At 40.2% G+C, this 23,171-nt stretch overlaps 1 protein-coding gene across 11 annotated transcripts in view; it reads left to right on the forward strand.

Annotated features, from left to right (window-relative positions):
• grip2 (glutamate receptor interacting protein 2) overlaps positions 1–23,171 on the forward strand; it is a 555,542-nt gene that overhangs the window by 486,002 nt on the left and 46,369 nt on the right. For all 11 annotated transcript variants that reach the window (XM_062969791.1, XM_062969795.1, XM_062969798.1 and 8 more), the window contains 4 exons: positions 798–950; positions 2,738–2,924; positions 16,044–16,189; positions 21,388–21,468. In XM_062969791.1, the coding sequence (XP_062825861.1) occupies positions 798–950; positions 2,738–2,924; positions 16,044–16,189; positions 21,388–21,468 (567 nt within the window). The remainder of the gene's footprint in view (positions 1–797; positions 951–2,737; positions 2,925–16,043; positions 16,190–21,387; positions 21,469–23,171) is intronic.

The following is a 23,171-nucleotide window of genomic DNA, read 5'->3' on the forward strand; positions in this document are numbered from 1 at the left end:
TGTCCTCACTGAATGTAGATATTAATTTCAACCACTGAATCAGATCTTTGTCATTTCTATTGTATACAAAGTACATAGGTTGCCTGGGATATGTGGTGCAGAAGTACAATCTTTCACTAAATTCTTTCATTGAAGAATGTGTGCACGGAGGATTTGGGAAATTCTGTACTATGAAAGCTTTGGAGAAACCTCTTCTGGCAGGAATTTGGCAGGTTTAATACTTGATGTAATCTGAGAAATATGCAGGTGTATGGCATAGGGAGCAAGGGAAGGTTTTTATCTATAAATCTTCTTTAGGTGCTTTGGGATGGGCAAACAGTTGTCAGCTGGTTATTAATTCTGGTATATGGTATGTAAAGGGATATAAGACTGAGCATTCCTTATTTGTGGTTCTGAAATCCCAAATACTCCAAAATTGTTTGTATGGGAGGCTGAAAGAGTGACATGTTTGCTTTCTGATGGTTCAATATGAACAAACTTTATTTCATGCACAAAATTATTAAAAGTACTTTATAAAATTACCATCAGGGTACATGTGCATAAGCTTTTAATTAATTTTGTATTTAGACTTGGGACCCAACTCCAAGAGATCTCATTTTGTACTTAAACACAAATACAGGCATTCTAGAATTTCCCAAAAATTAAAAACACTTTTGGTCACAAGCATTTCCGATAGAGGATACTCAGCCTGTATGTTATTAATAACAGGAATATATACAAATGGTTCCAAAGTAGTGATAGTGCCAAGACGGCATGGTCATTCCCAATGCTAAACCCGCTTTTTGTGTTTTGTCCAGCTCTTGTAGCTGCCAACTTCGCATCTCCCACAATGAATACATCAGGGTTTGCATGCCAGAATTCCAATACTCTACCTCGGAGCAATCACACAATGAGCCCAAGGGCTACCATGTTGAGGCGAAGACAACGGAAAAAAGAGCACAAAAGTTCATGTAAGTATTGCAGGCCCTTCCAGGAGAGGGAGCAGAGGGTGTTTTCTCTGAGAGTTTCCAGGAGCACCAGTGATTTCTCTGAAATTGCTGTCTGATTTCATCTCTTTCTCTGTTCATTTTTGTTTTGGTTTTGGTTGGTCACAAAAAGTAACCAAACTGTTGATCATTCTTCAGTTTGTGATATGTGCAGTTGGGATATCTTGCACGTCCCGTGGTCTTTCATTCTGCTCCCTCCCTTCAAAAGCTCACCAGAAACTAAAAATTCCTACTTGTCATCAAGCTTTAAAACATTCTAGTGATCATGGCTTCCAAAATTCTGACTTCCAGTGTGTGTGTCCCTGAGTTTTTAAAATATTTTTCTCCAGTTTTGTCCCCTGATTATTGGCTAAAATGGGGGACAGGGAGTTGGCATGGACTACGATGTCCACTCCATCCCATGGGCGGGCAACTTGCTATTATAGCATTTCCAGGGCTCCTGAAGCTTCAAATTAAGTACTTATTTTTTGCAAGTTCAAGCTATTTTATTGGCTCCTACTGATCACTACCAGAGAATTTTTCAACCTTTCTTTAAGTGGTCGTAGTTTGTCAGTTATATTCCCCCCCCCCCCATTGTTTCATATTTTTAAAAGGTAAAAGAGCACAGCTTTGCTTTAGAAAGAAAGAAAGAAAGAAAGAAAGAAAGAAAGAAAGAAAGAAAGAAAGAAAGAAAGAAAGAAAGCAAAGTTTAGAGGCAAGAAGTAGCTGCGAAGATATTTCCTGGAGAGTACTCACTTATTCTGGCCATGAAAAGAGGTCCAGCTAGTTAATATTGCTCTCTTTTACACGCCTGGTAGTATCCACACACAATGCTAGAAAGGTAGATAAATGAGACTGGGAGAAATGAAGCCTGAACTAGAAGCCAAACTGAAAAAGAGAAGGCTATCATACTTTGGACATATCATGAGACAACACTGACCCATTAAGAAAAAGACATTATACTTGGTGAAATAGAAGGCAGTGGGGAAAGTAGAAGATCATATTGCAGGCAGATAGACTTAGCCAGGGAAACCATAGCCCTAAATTTGCAGGATCTGAGCAGAGCTTTTAATAGTAAGGTACCTAATGTATCCCATTGGAGCCCTTGGTGTTGCAGCAGGTTAAACCACTGAGCTGCTGAATTTGCTGACCGAAAGGTTGGTGGTTTGAATTCGGTGAGCTTCTGCCAACCTAGCAGTTTGAAAACATGCAAATGTGAGTAGATCAATAAGTACAACTCCAGCGGGAAGGTAACAACGCTCCATGTACACATGACCTTGGAGGCGTCTACAGACAATGCCAGCTTTTTGGCTTAGAAATTGAGATGAGCACCAACCCCCAGAGTCAGACATGACTAGACTCTATGTCAAGAGGAAACCTTTACTTTTTACCTAATTTACCTGATTCAAAGGATCACTGTAGATTGAAGCCTACTTGATGGCAATTGACAACTACAAATCCCTACACAGTTTATCTGTTTTAAATTTTAATTCTGCCTCCAGCTAATTGTGAAGCATTGCAAACTGCTCACTGATGAGTACTATTTTATTTGCGGTTTGGTTTTTTTCATTGTTTTCTGTTCCTTCCTGCTCTTTGTGTGATCTCTCTAACACTAGCTATTTTGGGAGGATAGTGCAATCATAATAAAGGCTTATCCATGGACAAGCATATATTTTTCTTGTAATAGGGATCATGCACCATTGCAGCTATAGTTCCATGAGTTCCCAAAGGATAGGTGTTGTTTTAACTTAACCGTCTCTCTCTTGTTTTAGTGTCATTGGCTTCTAGCACCATCGGTCCTGGCGGGCAGATTGTTCATACAGAAATAACAGAAGTGATTCTAAGAGGAGACCCCTTGAATGGCTTTGGACTGCAGCTGCAGGGGGGGATCTTTGCTACGGAAACTCTCTCTTCTCCACCTCTCATCCGATTTATTGAGCCTGACAGCCCAGCAGAAAGGTTAGAGACCTTGCTCTTGGGTTTCAGTGGATGTTGATTGTGTTCTCTTTTGTTAATGGAGGTGCCTCCCCCCACATAGAGGTCACTTTTTAATTAGCTCCCTCTGAATTCTAATTGTCATGACTTTGTGCTTGCGTTTCCATTAAGGAAGTATTAATAGAAAATGTGTTGTCGAAGGCTTTCATGGCCGGGATCACAGGGTTGTTGTATGTTTTCCGGGCTGTATGGCCATGTTCTAGAAGTATTCTCTCCTGACGTTTCACCCACATCTATGGCAGAGGTTGTGAGGTATGGAGAAACTAAGCAAGGAAGGTATATATATATATGTGTGTGTGTGTGTGTGTGTGGAAAGTCCAGGGTAAGAGAAGAACTCTTTGTCAGCTGGAGGCCAGTGTGAATGTTGTAGTTGATCACCTTAATTAGCATTGAATAGCTTCATCTCCTGGCTTCTTCCTGCCTGGGGATATCCTTTGTTCAGAGTCGTTAGCTGCCCTTGGTTCCCATGTCTGGAACTCCTCTGTTTTCAGAGTGTTGCTTCTTATTTACTGCTCTGATTTTTGAGTTTTTTAATACTGGTAGCCAGATTTTGTTCATTTTCATGGTTTCCTCCTTTTTGTTGAAGTTGTCCACATGTTTGTGAATTTCAATGGCTTCTCTGTGTAGTCTGACATGATAGTTGTTGGAGTGGTCAAGCATTTCTGTGTTCTCAAATAATATATTGTGTCAAGACAAAGAGAGTCAAGACAAAGATCCACCCAGAGGAAAGTTGTTCTTACCATACATCAAGGGAACTACTGATCACATAGGCAAACAGATGAAGAAGCACAACCTACAAACCATCTACAGACCCACAAAGAAAATCCAACAAATGCTACGGTCAGTGAAGGATAAGAGGGATCCTCTCACCTCTGCAGGAGTCTACCGGATACCATGCAGCTGTGGACAAGTATACATAGGGACCACCATACGCAGCGCTCAAACACGAGTCAAAGAACATGAAAGGCACTGCAGACTAACTCAACCAGAGAAATCAACCATAGCAGATCATTTGATGAACCAACCTGGGCACAGTATATTATTTGAGAACACAGAAACATACAACAACCCTATTAATAGAAAGCTCATAGATGCCATAGAATATTTATCAGAAAGTCTATTTAGGTTCTTTGTAAACGTGGCTTCCCGTTACTTTATATAGTAGTGTTCTTGATGGACCTATGCTTCACTTAACCTGAAGGAAAATCATGTTTTTGGCTTAGGATTTAACTATGAAGTATCAGTGATAGAGGATCGGTTTTCTAAAAGACAGCAAGTTTGTATTGTTGGAAAAGGAATGCTTTGTGTGTCTGTGATGGTGTGTGTGCATGTGCATGTTAAATGAGAGTACATACCATTATGTTGGGTACAATTTGAAGAAACATTCGCTGAATCATGCACAGAAGAATGTTGTTTTCAAGTGTTAGATTAATGCAGTTCCATTAGCAAATGGATATACTTGATAGAAAGTGAAGAAAGGTAGGTTCAAAATTAGAGACATAGTGGGAACAGAAACCTGTTTTGTCATGTACATAAATGTAGAGTCACGTATTAGATCTAATCTCTCTTTAGAGACTTCATGGAAATGGAGACCATTTTCCATGCTTTAATGTGTTGTCTGCATTTTTCTTGGATACCTCTTTTGTGAGCTAACATGTTATAGTGGTTGGACTATGTTTCTGGAGGCTAGAGTTCACTTTTCTGCTCAGGAATGGAAATTTAACTAGGTGACCTTGAGCAAATCACTTTCTCGCAGCCACTGAGGAAGACAAAGGCAAACCTCTCTAAACCAATCTTGCCAAGAAAACAGTGTGATAGCTTTTTCTTACGGTCACCATAAATTGGAAATAACGAAAGCAACAACAACAACAACAAAGCATTGTCTGTGTTCTCATTCTTGTCTTCAGCAATAATAAGAATATTGCAATGAGCTATAGTTGCTTTGTTTGTTTGTGGTTGCATTGTATCACAGGTAGTTTGCAGGCCAAGCAGATGATATTTTAGCACATTCCTTTCTGGCGTTCATTTGATTACTGCATTAATACATTTTCATTGCAATTTTCTTTTTAGAACCTCAGGGCAGGGTTAAGAGTTGAAATGAAAATGTGTCTATCTCTTGCTGCTTTTGCTTCTTACACATTTGGCAGACATGATAGTTTCTAATGTAGGACAAAATGAAATAAATAGATCAAACTTTAACAAAGGTTGTAAGCCAGATTTCTCAGATGGGCTTGTCTAGCCCTAAGCGAGAGCAATGCATTGCTCCATGGGCATGCCTCAATAAAATGGGTCACACTTGTTAACACACACACACACACTTGCCTGTTCTATAGGATTTTCACTTTGTTTTTGTTTACTCTTCATTTTAGGATGTTATGACTAACCAATTGACTACCCTGGCCATACCTTGGTCCCATGGAAAACACTGGAGCATCAGTGTATATTGTTCAAGTTTTTACACTGAGTCCCCCAGGGGAGATAGGGCAGGGTGCAAATAAAGTGTTATTATTATTATCATTATTGAAATAACTTGGATCCAACTCTATTTGTACTCTGCTTTGCTGGGAAACATTTACTTTTTGAATGTAGAAATTGAGGGATATTAGGCATGGCTTCTCCAATTTACATCCCATGGCCTGTTCACTTAATCCAGCACATCATCTTGATGTATATATTTTATCTATGTTGTGTAATCTGTTAGGTTTATGTGGGGGTTGTGCACCTTATGATCAACCATATTTGACAGCCTACTGACAGCTCAATAAATCTCTTGGCTTTCCTGCTTGTCTGTGGGATTATTAAGCATACAATATATGGCTGGTGTGTTGTGTTCAGCTCAATGAGACAGAAATTATGTCAGCCTGGTATATATTAATATGGATGACCTCAGACCCCAGACAAGCAGAACTCTGATAGCGGAGACTGTGGATGCAATTCTTTGCTAATTTCATTTTGAAAGGAAGCAATTAATAATTTTAGCAATTTTCAAAGAATATTGGCAGTTCAAGTTTTTTTTCCTGTAAAATATGCACATATGAATTTTTTTGGGGGGGAGGGGACAATGCAGTATGTTCTGCACATAAATTATATGTATATTTTATATTCTAGTAATTATATTATTTATTATAATATTTAAAATTGTAATATTTTTCTTTACAGAAAATGTTTCCTATAGAAATAAAAGTGTGGATTTTGCACAGAATAGGTCCCATGTTATGAAGATTCTCATCTGTCCATGATTCTCCCCATTAGGTTTTCCCAACATTTGAGGACTGTATCTGACCATTTATGAGTATTTCTAAATATTCTTTATATTCTTGCTTGAAGACTGGAATGATATATGCTTTACAGGCAGCTTGGAATTTTGTTCTCTTGGAGCCCAGCTCTTCAATTTTGCTTTATTAATTATTTCTTAGGTATACATTTTATAGTTCTTCCCAGTTTTACACTAGACCACTATTCTAACCATTCTAACATAGCCCTTTGCACCATTGTTATCCAAGAAACCATGTCCATTTTGGTCATAATAGTCTTTGCTATAATCTGGATTTGTTATCAACTAATTTATCAAACTAAAATAATCTACCCTACATGATACAGATGTGGATTACTTTGTTAAAGATAGGATGAGGTATTGGATTAAATCACTTTTAGCTACATCTATTTACCACTCCTTTCCAACCAAGACATGTGTCATGGTGTTTAGGACCATTGATGGTTATTGGTCAGGATAGCCATGTACCTCCTTCAATACTAAAGGACTATATATTGATGGATGTGAAAAGTGTGTGTGTCATGACTGCTTGGCTGGCCACTGTGTGTACAGAATGCTGGACTACATGGACCATGGTTTTAATCAAGTGTTATTCTTTTTATGTTCTTACCATTCGATTTATCTGTTTCAGAAATTTCTGAGTGTAATTTTTGAATCACCTTTAAGTGCAGTGGAAATACTAATGATATGAACTGTCTCACAGGGGCACACGGTGCATGGAGAAGAAGTGAGCTATTTTTCAGTGGAGTAATTTCAGTGGAGGTTGGCCGTCTGTCAGGGAAGCTGTTTCAGCATCTCATCCTGTAGAATCATGATTGAGTAAGGAGTTTGTTGAACCTTGAGATTCCTTGAAACTCTAAAATTTTATTTTTCCTACATTACTATTCCTTTTTGCTATTTATTATTAACTTATTATATACCTACCCCAGTTTTCAATTAAATATGATGCTCAGGAGTTAGCAGTAATTAAAAAACAGATCAAAGACAAAGCAAAATAAGGTTAGGTCATAAAAAATCATAACTGTAAACAAGCGGTCTAGAGCAGTAATCAGTAAAGCAGTTTAAAAGCCATTATGCATCTTCACATCCTTTCAAAAATAGTAATAATGGGAATTCTTCACAACTTTGAAGAGATTATATTCCACAGCCTTGAGAGCAACACAAGAGAAAGCATTCTGCTGTGTGTCCTTTGCGTGGACCCCCACAGACAAGATATTCTCAAAACAGCTGCTGCTGGAAATCTTAGCATCTGTACAGATTCATAATAAGGCTAGTCTTCAGGCTGTTTGGGACTTTAAAGGTTCAAACCAACATTTTGATCTGCACTTGGTGACCAGTGTAGCTCTTTCAGTATTAAAATACAGGAAATCCAAAACACTCCACAAACAAACAAACCTTTCTTACAGTCATAGACCAGCATAAGAAGCCAAAATCAACCACATAAGTGGCTGCAATAATGACACCTTTCTGATGGTTCAATCCACAAACTTTGCTTCGTGTGCAAAATTATTTGAAGTTATTTATTTATTTACCAACTTTATATCCCACCTTTCTCACCATGGAGGAGACTCAAGGCGACTTTACAATAGGCAGCAATTTGATCCCATACAAACCTGGATACAATCTCATGGTTAACATGAGATTAAAGACAAAACCAAAATACATTTATTATGGTTTTTTGCCTTCATAATTCTCCTTTAGAGCCTTTGATATTTGTATTCTCTGGCAGGTTAACTAGATAAATGTGCATGCTATCTAATGAGTTTAAATGCCTCCCCAAGGACATTTCATTTCATGTGCCCATATTTAGATAGTCCAAATAGCCTCAACAGAGTTTATTTTCCGGGCTACAACTCCTGAAATCCCTTCAACCAACAGGGGATTCTGAGAGTTGGAGAGGAAAAAAGAGAAGCATAACCAACTCTTTCCCATTTCTCTCTGATTCTCTGTCCATCTGACAGTATTTGAAGTACTATTGCTTTCGTTATGTTTTCTGACAAAATAAATGGATGAAAAAACACTGTATTAAGGCACACAAATGTTTCTGACTTATGTTGACCCTAAAGCAAAGCTATCATGGGTTTCTAGCCATGTTTGGTTGTTGTATTCATCTGCTTCCAGGAGGCAAAATCTAAACAGGCCAGTTTTTTGTCTTCACCTTTCCATCACATGGCAAACTTGGCAATGATCTCCAGTTCAGCACCATTACACAAACAAGTATTGGGCACATTGGTGCCTGTGGAGACAAATCTGTTGACCCAATTGTATGCACATGTGTGGGAAGCCTGTTCCAGCAATCCCTATTCATGCATGGGAGATGGTCAGTGTGAAGATAGCAAAGTGTTTCTCTTTAAACAGCACCATTTCATCAGAGAGAGGAGGAAGACAAGTGCTTTCTTCTTCAGCGGTCTTTTGCTAAATTGGAAATGTATATGATTTCTTCCAGACTGTCTCAAATGCTGTTCAGTTTGAAATTCATCTCGGCTACCTAAGTTATAAATGTTGCATATTCTGGCATGGTTTTTCCTCTTAAGAAGGCAAAACAGGCATAGTGTTTTGCAAAGATCACTAGTATATAATGCACAAAGATTTTATTTGCATTTTCTTCCTGTACTTATGTATTTCATAAACCTGGCATATATATCTCTATCACTACTATCAGTAGCAAAGCGGCTGTGTGCTGAATTCATAGTATCTGAGAGTACTTTGTTAGTTACTCATTTTATATATATATAGCATTTCACCAAAAGCCTCTGCGAGATTCCACCTGGTTTGTTTTGTTTTTAAATGGAGCATATACTTTAGGCTAGCCAAGTAACTAGTCTCTTTTATATCAAGCAGCAACTACTTTTAGTATAAACTCTATTCCCTGAGATGATATGATACACAAGTCATGTCAAAGCTTACAATTCTATATGAGGAGCTTCTGGCTGTTACATAATTTGGAATGTATCCAGAGCACACAAATAAAGGTCAGAATGTGTTCATGTCCACGGGTGAGCAACACTGTTCGTTTCTGATACTTGTGCATATAGCTCTTAATTCTCCTTTTTCTGGAGCTGACAGGGACATAGGACAGTGCCTGATACAACTATCCAGCAGTCTCCAAATGTCAGTGAACATTGATTCTTCAGTAACAGGGAAGCTGCAATCTTCTTTGAGGTGCTCAGAGCACTTCTAAATTGCACTGTTAAGACCTGTGATGCCCCCCATATCTTTAGTTTCAGTCTCAAGATAAGAGCTAGGACTCATCTGCTTCATGCAGTGCTTCTGAGATGTTTGAAATGCCTCCAAAGCAGAGAATCAGGCATTCTCCTGAACTCAGAGCTGTGAAGACGGACAAAAGGTCATCTTGGAAATCACATAGTCTTTCTGAAGCACTTGGAACACCTCCAACATCCAGTCCAGTGCAGAAAGTCCCTTGATTCTTTCCTTTGTTAGAAACTTGCCAGATGGAAAAGGAATGCTTACTGCGGCAAATGAAGTTGTGGACAGTCTATTTAAGACAGCAGGGCCCTTTCCACACTGCGCAATTCTCGCACATTGATTATTTCATTGCCGTGGTTGCATCTTATGGGGTCTTGGGAAAGGCAGTTTGAGGGAGGAGCCTTCAGAATGGCCCCAGGGGCCAAATACATTAGGTACACCACTGGCCTGGGGAGGATGCAAAATGTGGTGAAAATGAAAACTAAAGGGTGTTTTTGGGAAAACATTTTTTAAACAATTCAAACACTTCTTACATCCAAGGAGGGGTCTAGGGGAGCTACAAACATGGTGTAAATACCCTCACACCCCTTGGGGGGCATGGTGACATTCTGTAACAAAACAAATGCCTTTGATAATTGATCTAGTAAGATTGACCAAATCGTCTTCCACTAATAGTCCCGTATGTACGCCTCTCCTAGCACCTTTGATGGCTATGACTCTTTGGATAACCACTCCCCCCGATGATATCGACATAACTAGCACTTTAGCCCAGTTTCCTACAGATCCTATCCATGATTTTATCATGATGTATTGTATGTGTTTTTATAACTTGTTTTATTGTTGTTTGATTTGTTTTACTGCTTGTTTTTATATTGTCATGACCGGGCTTGGCCCCATGTAAGCCGCCCCGAGTCCCTTCGGGGAGATGGGGCGGGGTATAAGAATAAAATAATAATAATAATAATAATAATAATAATAATAATAATAATAATTATTATTATTATTATTATTATTATTATTATTATGTTGAGGGAAGCAAGGGTTTGAAAAAAATTGAAGCCCTAGCCACAAAAAAATCATGGGGGCACACTTTGCCCAGTCCAGGACCATAAAATCTGAAGCAAAAGAAGAGAAAGGAAAAATATATTTTTTTACAATTGTGGTAGGGATTTTATTGCCCAGTGAGCATGCTTGTGTGCTTATTCCAGACATTTGGTATTGGCCCAGTCCGGTAGCGTAAATATAGCAAATGTAAGAGAACATCTTTTGAATGTGTGCTGAACTCCTATCCCCACCTATTAAAATGACTAATAAGCTTAGAGAGCAACATTTAGTTCAACAAAGAGGTCAATGATATTAAATGAAAGTGGGTCTTGCCTCAACACAGCTTGGGTCAGTTTTCTGTATTGTTTTTGTCACATCCTAATAGTATTATTTTCTAATTTATTTTGCAACTATGCCCTCCCCTCCCCAAAAAAAATAGTATGGTAGATCACCATGTAAATTGCAAAATGAGATTAAAGATGGTCACAGAGCTAGTAAAGTTGCAGTAACTGCTGTAACAGCGTGACCAGAGAGACCCCCAAATGAAAGGCCATTTGATTCCTTTCCCCTCAAGGATGCTTTGTTTCAGGTCAATGATTCTCATCAGACTGTGTTTAAAGAACTAATTTACTGAGCCTTTCAGTTTGCAGAAAAAAGGGATGTGACATTTTGTTTTCACTAACTCTAGAAAATGTTTCCCATCTGGTGTCCAGTTAGAAGGAACTGATGGTAGGTTCTTCTAAATTAAAAGGACATACCTGTGGTCTCTTATTCCATTCAATGGTTGTTTGAAACTGTATTGTCCAAACTTACAAGTAAAACTTAAGCTAGGTATCATATGCAGCTACACATTTTCTTCCCACACAGCCTAACCCCAGGTTTATAGATCTGTGTCTTTAAATGGAAAGCTGCCTCAGATGGCTGAGTCTAGATCGATGAATGGTAGAAGAACTGCTGAACATTTTTTTGCTCAAAATTTAGCCATTCACTCATAGTCATGTTTCTACTCATACTTGCAAAGTATACTTCATCCATGGGGAGAAAAAAATGGCTCAGATGTGGGGGTAATCATGAGTAGTCAAGGGCAGAGAAGAAAAGAGTGAAGAAGCCAGCTGTTCCAACAAATCATTGTTGGGTGAGTGGTGTGGAAGCAGCTGTTAATCTTTTTAGGAGAAATGTACTATTTGGATAATTTTTAAAAAATGAGATTTATACTCATCCTTCATGTTTGTTTGCAGCTGGAGTGATGCATTCAAAGTCTTCAGATGTCCCTTTTGTTCATTTAAATAAGAATTCAAGGCATCTGGGAATGGGCTTGTGGGAGGAGATCTAGAAAGTTGTCCCTATTGGACTGGGTGGCCCCTGTGGCCTCTTCCAAAACCATGATTATATAATAGTGAAACAAGTCAAACCAATATGGTAATGCTACTGTTTGCCTTCAAGGAAACAATTCTCACTAGTGACAAAACAAAATCTTAATTCAATTTTTTTAAATCTTGGTGCATGAAGGATAAAGAAAAAAAATGCAAATTGCACAGATTGATTAGGTACATTTTACACTTTTACATTAATCTTTGGACTTCCAGATTGGCAATATACTAAAAGCAAATGTTTTATGTATATTCATTTACATGAACTTTGTTGAAGTAGATATGAGAGGAGAAAAGGAGGAGGACTCCTCTCAGTTTGAGCCACAGAAAAATGTTTTGTGGAAGTGTTGTGTTTTCCATGAGCTTAGGACCAGCATAGGCAAAGGAAGTGTAAGCTGAAGCCTGCAGATTTTTTTTACACTATGTTGATTTTTTTAGGCATTATTACTCATGGCATCCACAGCCATGCTTTTATTTGAAGACAAAACTAACAGTGGTGGTTTTGCATCACAAAATTTTACAAACTTGCAGTGTGTTGGAATGAAACTGCTTGTTTGCTCAGTTTAGTTTACTAATAAAGAAAATAAAATGCTTCTGACTCAACATTTTAACATTTTCTGATCCAGAGAGCAAAAGGATATTTTAAAATCTCTCACTTTCTGGGCACAATGATGTAATGTACCAGCTTTTTTATTCTCCCAATCAGTGATCCAAAGACAGTTAGACAATATTGCCTCTAAGCTCCACTGAGTGGCTATAAAAAGCACCATTAATACAATTGATATATCCCATTCCGATAAGGATATTTAAGAGAAAATTCTAATTGACTGAAATACAGCTTCTGCAATATTTCAAATATCTCCCAAGCCATTCAAAATAAATAGGAAGGAAATGACAATATAAAAGAAGAGTAGGTGCTGCATCTGTAATCACTGATGGGTATGTGGGATCCTCTGCCTCTGTGGAGCTGTTTCTTTGCAGTATGGTATTGCTATGTGATTGAATGAGATAGAGAATACCTGGAACTTATATAGCCCTTGGCTATTTTTTAGCCATTGGAACTACTATGGATAAATTTGGCAGTGTTCCCACCATCACATAAACCACATTTTCTCACACAAGGTGCAGGATGCACATCACACTTTAGATGAGATTTACAGTACTGGGAGCCTCGAGGAAGCACATTTCTCTTGTTATTGCTTCTTCGTTCAGTTGCTTCTGACTCTTTGTGACTTCATGGACCAGCCCACGCCAGAGCTCCCTGTCAGCTGTGGCCACCCCCAGTTCCTTCAAGATCAAGCCAAACACTTCAAGGATACCATCTATCCACCTTGCCCTTGGTCAGCCTCTCTTCCTTTGTCCTTCCATTTTCCCCAGCATCATTATCTTCTCTAAGCTTTCCTGTCTTCTCATGATGTGGTCAAAGTACTTCATCTTTGCCTCTAATATCCTTCCCTCCAGTGAGCAGTCGAGCATTATTTCCTGGAGGATGGACTGGTTTGATCTTCTTGCAGTCCAAGGTACTCTCAGAATTTTCCTCCAACACCACAGTTCAAAAACGTCTATCTTCCTTTGCTCAGCTTTCCTTATGGTCTAGCTCTCGCGTCCATAGGTTATTACGGGGAATACCATTGTTTTAACTATGCGGACCTTAATTGTCAGTGTGATGTCTTTACAATTCACTATTTTATTTAGGTTGGTCATTGCTCTCCTCCCAAGAAGTAAATATCTTTTGATTTCCTGGCTGTAGTCTGTGTCTGCAGTAATCTTCGTGCTAGAAATATTAAGTCTGTCACTGCCCTCTATTTGCCCGTTATCAATCAGTCTGGTTGCCATAATATTGGTTTTTTATGTTTAACTTCAACCCAACTTTTGCACTTTCTTCTTTCGCCTTGGTGATAAGGCTCCTCAACTCCTCCTCACTTTCAACCATCAAATGGTATCATCTGCATATCAAAGGTTGTTAATGTTCCTTCCAGCAATTTTAACTCCAGCCATGGATTCAAGCCCTGCACATCGCATGATGTGTTCTGCGTACAAGTTGAATTGGTAGGGTGAGAGTATACAGCCCTGCCGCACTCCTTTCCCAATCTTGAACCAGTCTGTTGTTCCGTGGTCTGTCCTTACTGTGGCTACTTGGTCTTTATACAGATTCCTCAGGAGACAGACAAAGTGACTTGGTATCCCTGTACCACAAAGAACTTGCCACAATTTTTTATGATCTACACAGTCAAAGGCTTTGGAATAGTCAATAAAACAGAATTAGATGTTTTTCTGAAACTCCCTACCTTCCTCCATTATCTAGTGGATATTGACAATTTGGTTTCTTGTTCCTCTGCCTTTTCTAAACCCAGCTTGTACATCTGGCAGCTCTCACTCCATGTATTGCTGGAGTCTGCCTTGCAGGATCTGGAGCCTTACCTTACTGGCATGTGAAATAAGTGCCACTGTATGAAAGTTTGAGCATTCTTTAGTGTTTTCCTTTTTTGGTATGGTAATATAAGTTGATTTCTCTAAAACAGGATATTTATCCATTGCCTATCATGTTTTGGAGGTGGCTATCAGCATAAACGTTGAGAGGTTTTGCTGAAAGAGCCATGGGAGAGAACCCTTTGGTGTATTGGCAACTTGTTTAAAAGAAGCAAATAGACTAGGAAGTCCACCCCCACTCTCACTCTTTTTTCCAGATTAGTTGGTAACTACAAAAATCAGTTTCTATTTACTACTCATTGTCCTCTAGTATTCTTGCTGGCAGTGTGATAACATTTTCTGAAGAAAATGTGTATTTTGTACATTTGATTCAACATCAACATTAGAAAAGCCTTAAAAACATGGCTATGTGCTCAGGCTTTTAACGAATAAATGACAAAGACGACCCAGACTGATGTATGGATAAAGCACAAGGATATTGGATGAACGGATTTTAACCATATGTTTTATATTTTATACTGTATTTAACTATTTGTAATAGATTTTATATGCTGTTTGTTTTAATGATGTATCGGCATTGAATTGTTGCCAATTGTACGCCGCCCTGAGTCCCTTCGGGTGAGACGGGCGGGATAGAAATATTGGGAATAAATAAATAAATAAATAAATAAATAAATCAAATTTCTTTGAGAAAATACATTTGGCTTGATTTATTGCAAAAATATAAATTATTGCATTTCTTGCAATTTAGACTCTAAACTCCATCTAACATTTGGTCTGCTAGTTAAGAATGCAATTCCTTTGCATGTAATGTGCGGGTCAAAGGGCAGTGGAGCTATCCTAGCTCAGTTTGGCTGCAGCCTAGAAATGGGATGGAGTGGCTCGCTCGCTTTCTTTCATTCTCCTTCTCCCTTTCTTTCACGTCGTCTTCATAGCCCTGGTAACACAGCTGTAGCAACCTCCCCTCTCCCACCAACATATGTCTTCACCCCATTCTGAGCTACACAACCACCTTGATTCTGGACCATGAGAACTTATTAATTAATGAAAGGATACCTTGAGCTCTTTTAATTGCCTCTTTCTATATTACTGGGATCTCCATCTGACATTTAGCTCATTTTTATTTTCCATTAAAAGTTTTATCCCAATGTTGCACCTTACAAGGTAGTTCTAGTTGCAATGTCAAGGTTATACTGGGAACATAGCTTGCAATAATATTGGTTATGAAGCATTGTTAAGCAGTACTCATGTGTAACTGGTTTCAAGAAAGGAAAGTGTAAGAGATAAGTGATTATCCAATTGGCGTGAGACACTGAAATGTCATCCCACTGAATTGAATCTAGTGATATTACTCCATAGTAATAAGAGAAGTTCACAGGTTCAGTATCATTTCCAGTAGAGTCAGACAAATTTTATGTGAATCTTTAGCATTTAATATGATTTTGAGACAAGGGCAAATATTTTTACATCTCGCATTGATCTTAATTACAAGGTAGCTTTCTTTACATTATGAAAATGTATTTTCCTTGACAATGGAGGCAGTTTCCCAAAGAGTTGCTTCTAGTGCTCAGAACAGACCTGAAACTTCTTTAGGACCCTTTAAGATCAGAGTAGACAAATACCTCTGTTAATGTTGAGCATCCCATTTCTATTTTCCATTGCTTCTCTAGTGAACTAATTTGAAAAATGAGCTACATAGTCTCTCGGTATCTCACCTTCTTGACCTGTTCCATCTTCTTCCTCCACTCTGGACTGCAGGTGCGGGCTCCTGCAAGTTGGAGATAGAGTGCTTTCTATCAACAGCATTGCAACAGAAGATGGGACAATGGAGGAAGCCAACCAGCTGTTGCGGGACGCAGCTCTCACTAACAAGGTTGTCCTGGAGATTGAATTTGATGTGGCAGGTATGGAAATGACTAATTTGTCATAGTCTTGGACTCTTTTTTTTGTGGATTTCACTTTCTTTTTAAAATCCATTAACTCTGTAAATTTAAGACAATACAAAGTAATTGGCTGCAAGAATGTGTTCTGAGATTAGGATCTGAAACTTCACACAAGAAACAAGAAGCCTTGAATTCAGTTGTTTCTTGACAACTGAATTTGGAAACCAGAATCAAAGACTTGTGCTCCTAACTACCATTTACACTTTAGGACCATCTAAATCTAGTAAAAGCACTAAACATATAAGCAGCAGTAGAATTACCTTAGGGCAGGTATGGGAAAACTTTGGCCCTCCAGGTGGTTTGGACTTCAACTCCCACAGCCTGGTAGGCTGTTAGGAATTGTGAGAGTTGAAGTCCAAAACACCTGGAGGGCCAAAGTTTGCCCAGACCTTTTTTAGGGAAATGACTGCAGCCTAGTAGTAGAACGTTTGTTTTCTCCTTTTACCTTTCCAGCCCCCAGATGACAAATTGAGGAGGAAACTTTGATCTAAGTTTGTTGATAACCAAAAATAGATCGTATGTTAAGTAAACCAGCAATCTTATTCTGCTATAACAGGCAGATTCTCTGTGCTTTTATGAAGGAGTTTAGTTCTTTGCCTGGAGCACTGGGATATGTCAGCAAAAAGTGTTTTGATGTAGTTTCTCCTATCATAACATTGCAGATTTTTGTTAATTCTAGTGATGTGATGTCTCTTCCTGACTTCTCCCATTTTATCCTCACTGAGAAATAAATTATGGTGGGAAGTGGAGGTGAGCCATGAGTGATCTTCCACTAATGTAAGAATTTAAACCTAGATTTCCTTTCTTCTAAATTGTACTTTAGCCTTTGGATTGTGAAATAGAAATGCATGACTGCATTTTTTTTTTATAAAAGTTTTGCAGTCAAACTGATTAGCTAGAGAAGGTATTGGAAATCTATCAAAACTCCCAGCTACTCATACAACAAAATGAAAGCATCCACTATAATAACGTTTTAAATAGGCAATACCATCATCTCAACCATCTTACCTGGCACTGTAACATTTCCTGCATCACCACCCTCAGCCACATTCTCTTAACTGCTCACCACTCTCTGAGTGCTACTAATATAATAATAATAATAACTTTATATTTATACCCCGCCTCTATCTCCCCGGAGGGGACTCAGGGCGGCTTACATGGGACCAAGCCCGAATAAAAACAGTAGCAGTATAAAACACAGCAATAGACAAAAACATGCACAATAAAAAAATTAAACATTAGCCAATAAAAAACAAGAACTAATAAAAACATGGATTAAAACTGAGAGATTGTAAAAGTAGACTGGGTGAGGTGCACCATATAAATATTGTAAACATGAGGTGACTGATAAAGTGCTGCAAATTCTTGGAAGTGCAAATTGGGATGGGAATAGACCCTGTGTCTATATCAAGTTGACAAAGGTAAAAAGTGCAAACCGGTACAAGAATGGTCACAGATACAGATTGCTTCTGGATTAGCAATCTTTATCTAAAGGCTTGAGTAAAGAGCCAGGTTTTCAAGCTCTTTCTGAATGCTACCAGGGTGGGGGCTTGCCTGATTTCCCTGGGGAGCGAGTTCCAGAGCCGGGGGGCCACCACAGAGAAGGCCCTCTCTCTCGTCCCCACGAACCGTGCTTGTGACGGAGGTGGGAGCGAGAGGAGGGCCTCCCCCGACGAACGAAGAGATCGTGCAGGTTCGTAGGGGGAGAGGCGATCACTAAGGTAGGAGGGTCCCAAACCGTTCAGGGCTTTGTAGGTGATCACTTGCACCTTGAATTGGGTCCGGAAGGTGAACGGCAGCCAGTGGAGCTCCTTAAGCAGGAGGGTTGACCGTTCCCTATAATTTGCTCCAGTTAGAAGCAAGGCTGCCGAACGTTGAACTAGTTGGAGTTTCCGGGCCGTCCTCAAGGGCAGCCCCACGTAGAGTGCATTGCAATAGTCCAGTCTAGAGGTATCTAAGGCATGGACCACCGTGGCCAGATCAGACTTCACGAGGTAAGGTCGCAGTTGGCGCACAAGTTTTAATTGTGCAAAGGCCCTCCCGGCCACCGCTGACACCTGAGCATCAAGCGTCAGCGCTGAGTCCAGGAGGACCCCCAAACTGCGGACCTGCACTTTCAGGGGGAGTGCGACCCCGTCAAGCACAGGTAGCCACCCAATACCCCAATCAGACATACGAGTGACCTGGAGGACCTCTGTCTTGTCGGGATTAAGCTTCAGCTTATTCGCCCTCATCCATCCCATCACAGCTGCCAAGCACTGGTTCAGTATCTGGGGGGCTTCCTTGGAGTTCGGTGGAAAGGAGTAGTAGAGTTGAGTGTCATCTGCATAGAGATGGCACCGAACTCCAAAACTCCGGATGACCTCTCCCAGCGGTTTCATGTAGATGTTAAAAAGCATGGGGGACAGAATGGAACCTTGCGGGACCCCACAGGTCAATGGCCAGGGGTCCGAGCAGGTGTCCCCCAGCTTCACCAACTGGGAACGGCCCTCCAGGAAGGACTGAAGCCACGACAGAGCCGTGCCCCCAAGGCCCATCCCGGAGAGCCGTCCCAGAAGGATACCATGGTCAATGGTATCGAAAGCCGCTGAGATGTCCAAGAGAACCAGCAGGGTCACACTCCCCCTGTCCAGCTCCCTGCGGAGGTCATCCACCAAGGCGACCAAAGCCGTCTCAGTACTGTGCCCAGGTCTAAAGCTAGACTGCGATGGGTCCAGAAAATCGGTGTCATCTAGGAAACCCTGGAGCTGCGAAACAACCACCCGCTCCAGGACCTTGCCCAAGAAAGGGAGGTTCGAGATTGGTCTGTAGTTGTTTAGAATGGTCGAATCAAGGGAGGCCTTCTTCAATATGGGCCTCACTATGGCCTGTTTGAGGACAGATGGAAATTTGCCTTGATCCAAAGAGGCATTAATTATCATCACAAACCACTCTACCAACCCTCCTCTGGCCGATTTAATTAGCCACGAGGGGCAAGGGTCTGCAGAGCAAGTGGTCGCTCTCACCGCCCCAAGGATCCTGTCCACGTCATCCGGGCGAACAAGCTGAAACGAATCCCACAAGTTCGAACAGACAGGTGCCTCAGTTACCTCTTTTGGCATTGCAACAAAACTAGCATCCAAGTCGAAGCGAATCTGAGCGACTTTGTCTGCAAAGTGGTGCGCGAATCACTGCACCGAGTTGCCGAGTCTTCGGGTGCCCCTCCCCCCTCAGGAGGGTGATGGAGCTCCCCGACGACCCGAAACAACTCCAATGGGTCTGTTAGTTGCAGACGCTATGCGGGCAGTCGTGAAGGTCTTCCTGGCTGCCCGCAAAGCCGCGGAGTAGGCCCTAATAGCGGCTCTAGCCCGTGCTCGGTGAGAAACGCTACAAGTTTTCCGCCAGTGGCACTCTAGTCCCCTCCTCGAGCGCTTCATCACTGCCAGCTCCTCCGTGAACCAGGGAGCCGAAGTGACTCTTCGCAACGAGAGGGGACGTTCGGGGGCGATCATGTCAATTGCCCTGGACATCTCGCTGTTGTAGTGATCTACCAAGGCATCGACAGGATCGTCAGCCTCCATGACAGGAAGATCCCCAAGAGACCTCAAGAATCCATCTGGATCCATCAGTCTCCTGGGGCGGACCATCTGCGGAGGTTTGAGGTCTCAGTGAGTCTTAAACTGATCAGGTGGTGATCGGACCATGACAACGGAAGAATATTTTGCTCTTCCACTCCGACCTCACCATCTGCCGCAACAAAAACCAGGTCAAGTGTGTGTCCAGCTTGATGAGTGGGGCCAGACATCACTTGGGACAGTCCCATGGTCGTCATGGCGGCCATGAAGTCTTCAGCTGCACCAGTTAATGTGGCCTCGGCATGAATGTTAAAGTCCCCCAGCACTACTATCGACAAATAATTGTCAAGCATCTCCTTCTGGAGTTGTAAAAATGAAATCAGTTTAATTCAAGAATGAACCACATACAAACTTTGCTCAGTTGGGCATCTCATGCACCTGTTTTTTTCTCTCTCGGTTTTACAGTCTTTGGCACCAAGGCCTAAATTTCAAATACTTTTTCAAGGTTAAAAAACCCCCACTCAGACACAGCTGTTTCTTTCAGAGTTGAGGGAAATATGCATTTTTGTTATATACATTGACATGAAATTCTCCCAGTGCATGCAACTAATTCAAATTCAAGTGCATGTAGCTAATTAAAAAAGTCATACACATACCTGTATCCAGTTGCAAATAGAAATCTGTGCAATGCCAACTATAATTTTAAATGTGAATTACAGCCATTATGTATATCTTATTACTTTGGAATGAAAATACCTACACTTTCTTAATAAAGAATACATTGATTTAGTTCATTCATTAGATTGGAAGATGAGGAACAGCATTTTGACTGCTGAGATTGCTATTTAGCATGTTTGATGAAACTGATATCTGCAGCTTTTGTTTTACTCAGGAAGGAGTACCTTTCCCAGCCAGGGGATAAACTCCAATTTGGGAAGAGTCTTGAGGGAGGGAGTGGAGCCAAGGGGAAAAGACAAAGACAGAATTGAGAAACAAAATTGTGATGTAGCTGGAGGGAGGGCTGACTGTATCTTCGGACATTTCCCTATGAAGCATATCAAGCACATCTGTGCCTGCCAGATCGGGAAAGATAGTACAAGCGTTTTCTCAATTACAAAGTGCACTTTAGTTCCATGCAGAGATATGAAAGCATACATGTATTTTTATCTCCAATTATTGACTGGAGAGAACAGAAGAGGTTTTGCGTGGGGCACTTCCAAGGGCTGGATCTGACTAATATAGTAGTTGTTTCTATTTTTGTTTTAATTATAGCTAATTATAACAAATGGGAATTTAGAGGACTGTTCACAGTTATGTCTGCTTTTCATGTTCTGGAAGCCTTTTGAATGGATTAGCCTTCCTGTGTGTTGGCTGGCATCAATTTTCAGTAGGGCATAGTGTTGGCATGGATGTTTGCACATGCCAAAGCCAAGAGAAATGGGAAAGGATCACAAGTATTAAACACCGCATCATCTTTATGTGAGGATTGACATATATGAAATACCACGTAGCCTCTATGCAGAATACAAGCCAGCAGAGTAGTGAGGTACAACTTTCTCCTCTCTCTATGAGATGTGTCACCTAACTGATTGCTCTGTTCTACAGAATCTGTTATCCCCAGCAGTGGTACCTTTCATGTGAAGCTACCCAAGAAAAGAGGTGTGGAGCTCGGGATTACCATCAGTTGTAAGTACTGCTTAGACTTTTAAAAAAATAGAAATATCATCATTAGATAAAGTAGATCTACTGTCAAGTTTAGGAGATCAGAAGAGCACATTCAGTACTTCCCATTCTTAGAAGAGCATGTCAAAGCCAGGTCGAGGGAGGCCTTTACTAAAATAATATCAGTTATATTCTAATCCAGCTGCATTCAATAACCCTAACCCTATTATTTGACATTCAGATTATGGGTTGAGTGTCTAGAAGAATGCTGAATGGCTATATCACTGTTGTATGGCTGAGTTTAAAACTGAACCAAGTACTAGTGTAAACTCTGGACTATGACTCTGGAGACTATAAGGTTCGAATTTCACATTCTATGGTGGCTGAACATGTTGAGTCTTATTTGAGTTGGTCTGTGTTTTTTCCTCTCTAAGGTTTCTTCTGTACCCTTTAAATATTTATACTTCTGCAAACTTTGATGATCTCTCAAGTAAATTAATACCTCCTTATCTGTGGAGGTACTCTTTGATCTACAGAAGCATCAGTACTATGACTGCTGAGGTGGCTCTTAGTATCTTTGATGGAACAAGAATCTGTTGGGGAGAATGGTGCATTGTACATATGAGTTATGTGCTAAGTAAATGTACGTCTTCTTGCACAGGAAGATGGCTGCTGCTTAGACCCATGTCTAAGTAAAAAATAATTAAGCTTTTGCACCTAGAGCCTTTCCAGAAATTGCTTCAGAGGACTATTTATTTTGTTCAGAAATCATTTAAGATAATAACAATGTTCAGTGCTTATTAAAGCTCACCATATCCACAATGAGTCACAATTAATTTACAAATTCTCCTTTTGAGTATGATAAAATTACTTTTTTATCATGTGGTCTGGTCTGCTTTAGAGGTAGGTGAATAACTGAGAACTACATGCTCTCTGGGTGAGATGCAGTTGACAGGCCAGAGCCCTGATCTATTGTGCCCAAACAAGGTGCATAAGAGACATGGGGCTATGTTTCATCACAGCTTGACTCACCCTTCTTGCATGTGCCAGTTCTGGATTGAATCAGTCTTGATCCTCCCTATCTTCAGCAAGGAGATTTGACGTGGGTTCCCATCATGATTTACCTGAACGTGAAAAGACTTATCTCTCCCCGACAATCTAAAGTCAGTTATTATGTGAACGGTTCTACCTAATTTCAGGTGAACACAGAAGGAACTTGTCACTCAACTTGGCAAGACTTGAAACTGGAAGAACAGGCCCTGGGTCTCTGCAGGACCAGGGCAAATGTGGGAGAGAAAACAGGAGCTTGGGTTTGTGTTAGAAAAATTAGAACTTAGGTATCAATAAAGCAACAATGATTAGAATCCCATAGTACTTGAGATTGGAGAGGTTTTCAGCACTTTAATGTGGTGCTGGATGAAAAGTGATTTGACTCTTAAACACTTTTTCTCTTCAGAAATAACTGGATGAATTTGTCTGTTACTCATCTTGACTGAGAGTGTAAAGATTTTAAAAAACCAAATAGATATATAGCTTGACATTAACATCCTACTAGGATAACATTTTAATTTATAATCTGTGTTTTTAATTAATGGAGAGCTTTGTTCTCAGCAGCAGCACTTTTATTCTGTTGTATTTCAGACTTGCCTTCTGTGCTCCCCTTCACTCAGCTATCCTCAGGTTATTTTATTCTTTTAATCATTCTTTCAGCTGTTTTGAGTACTTCT

The sequence above is a fragment of the Anolis carolinensis genome, chromosome 2 (genome assembly GCF_035594765.1).
Source record: "Anolis carolinensis isolate JA03-04 chromosome 2, rAnoCar3.1.pri, whole genome shotgun sequence".
NCBI lineage: Eukaryota > Metazoa > Chordata > Lepidosauria > Squamata > Dactyloidae > Anolis > Anolis carolinensis.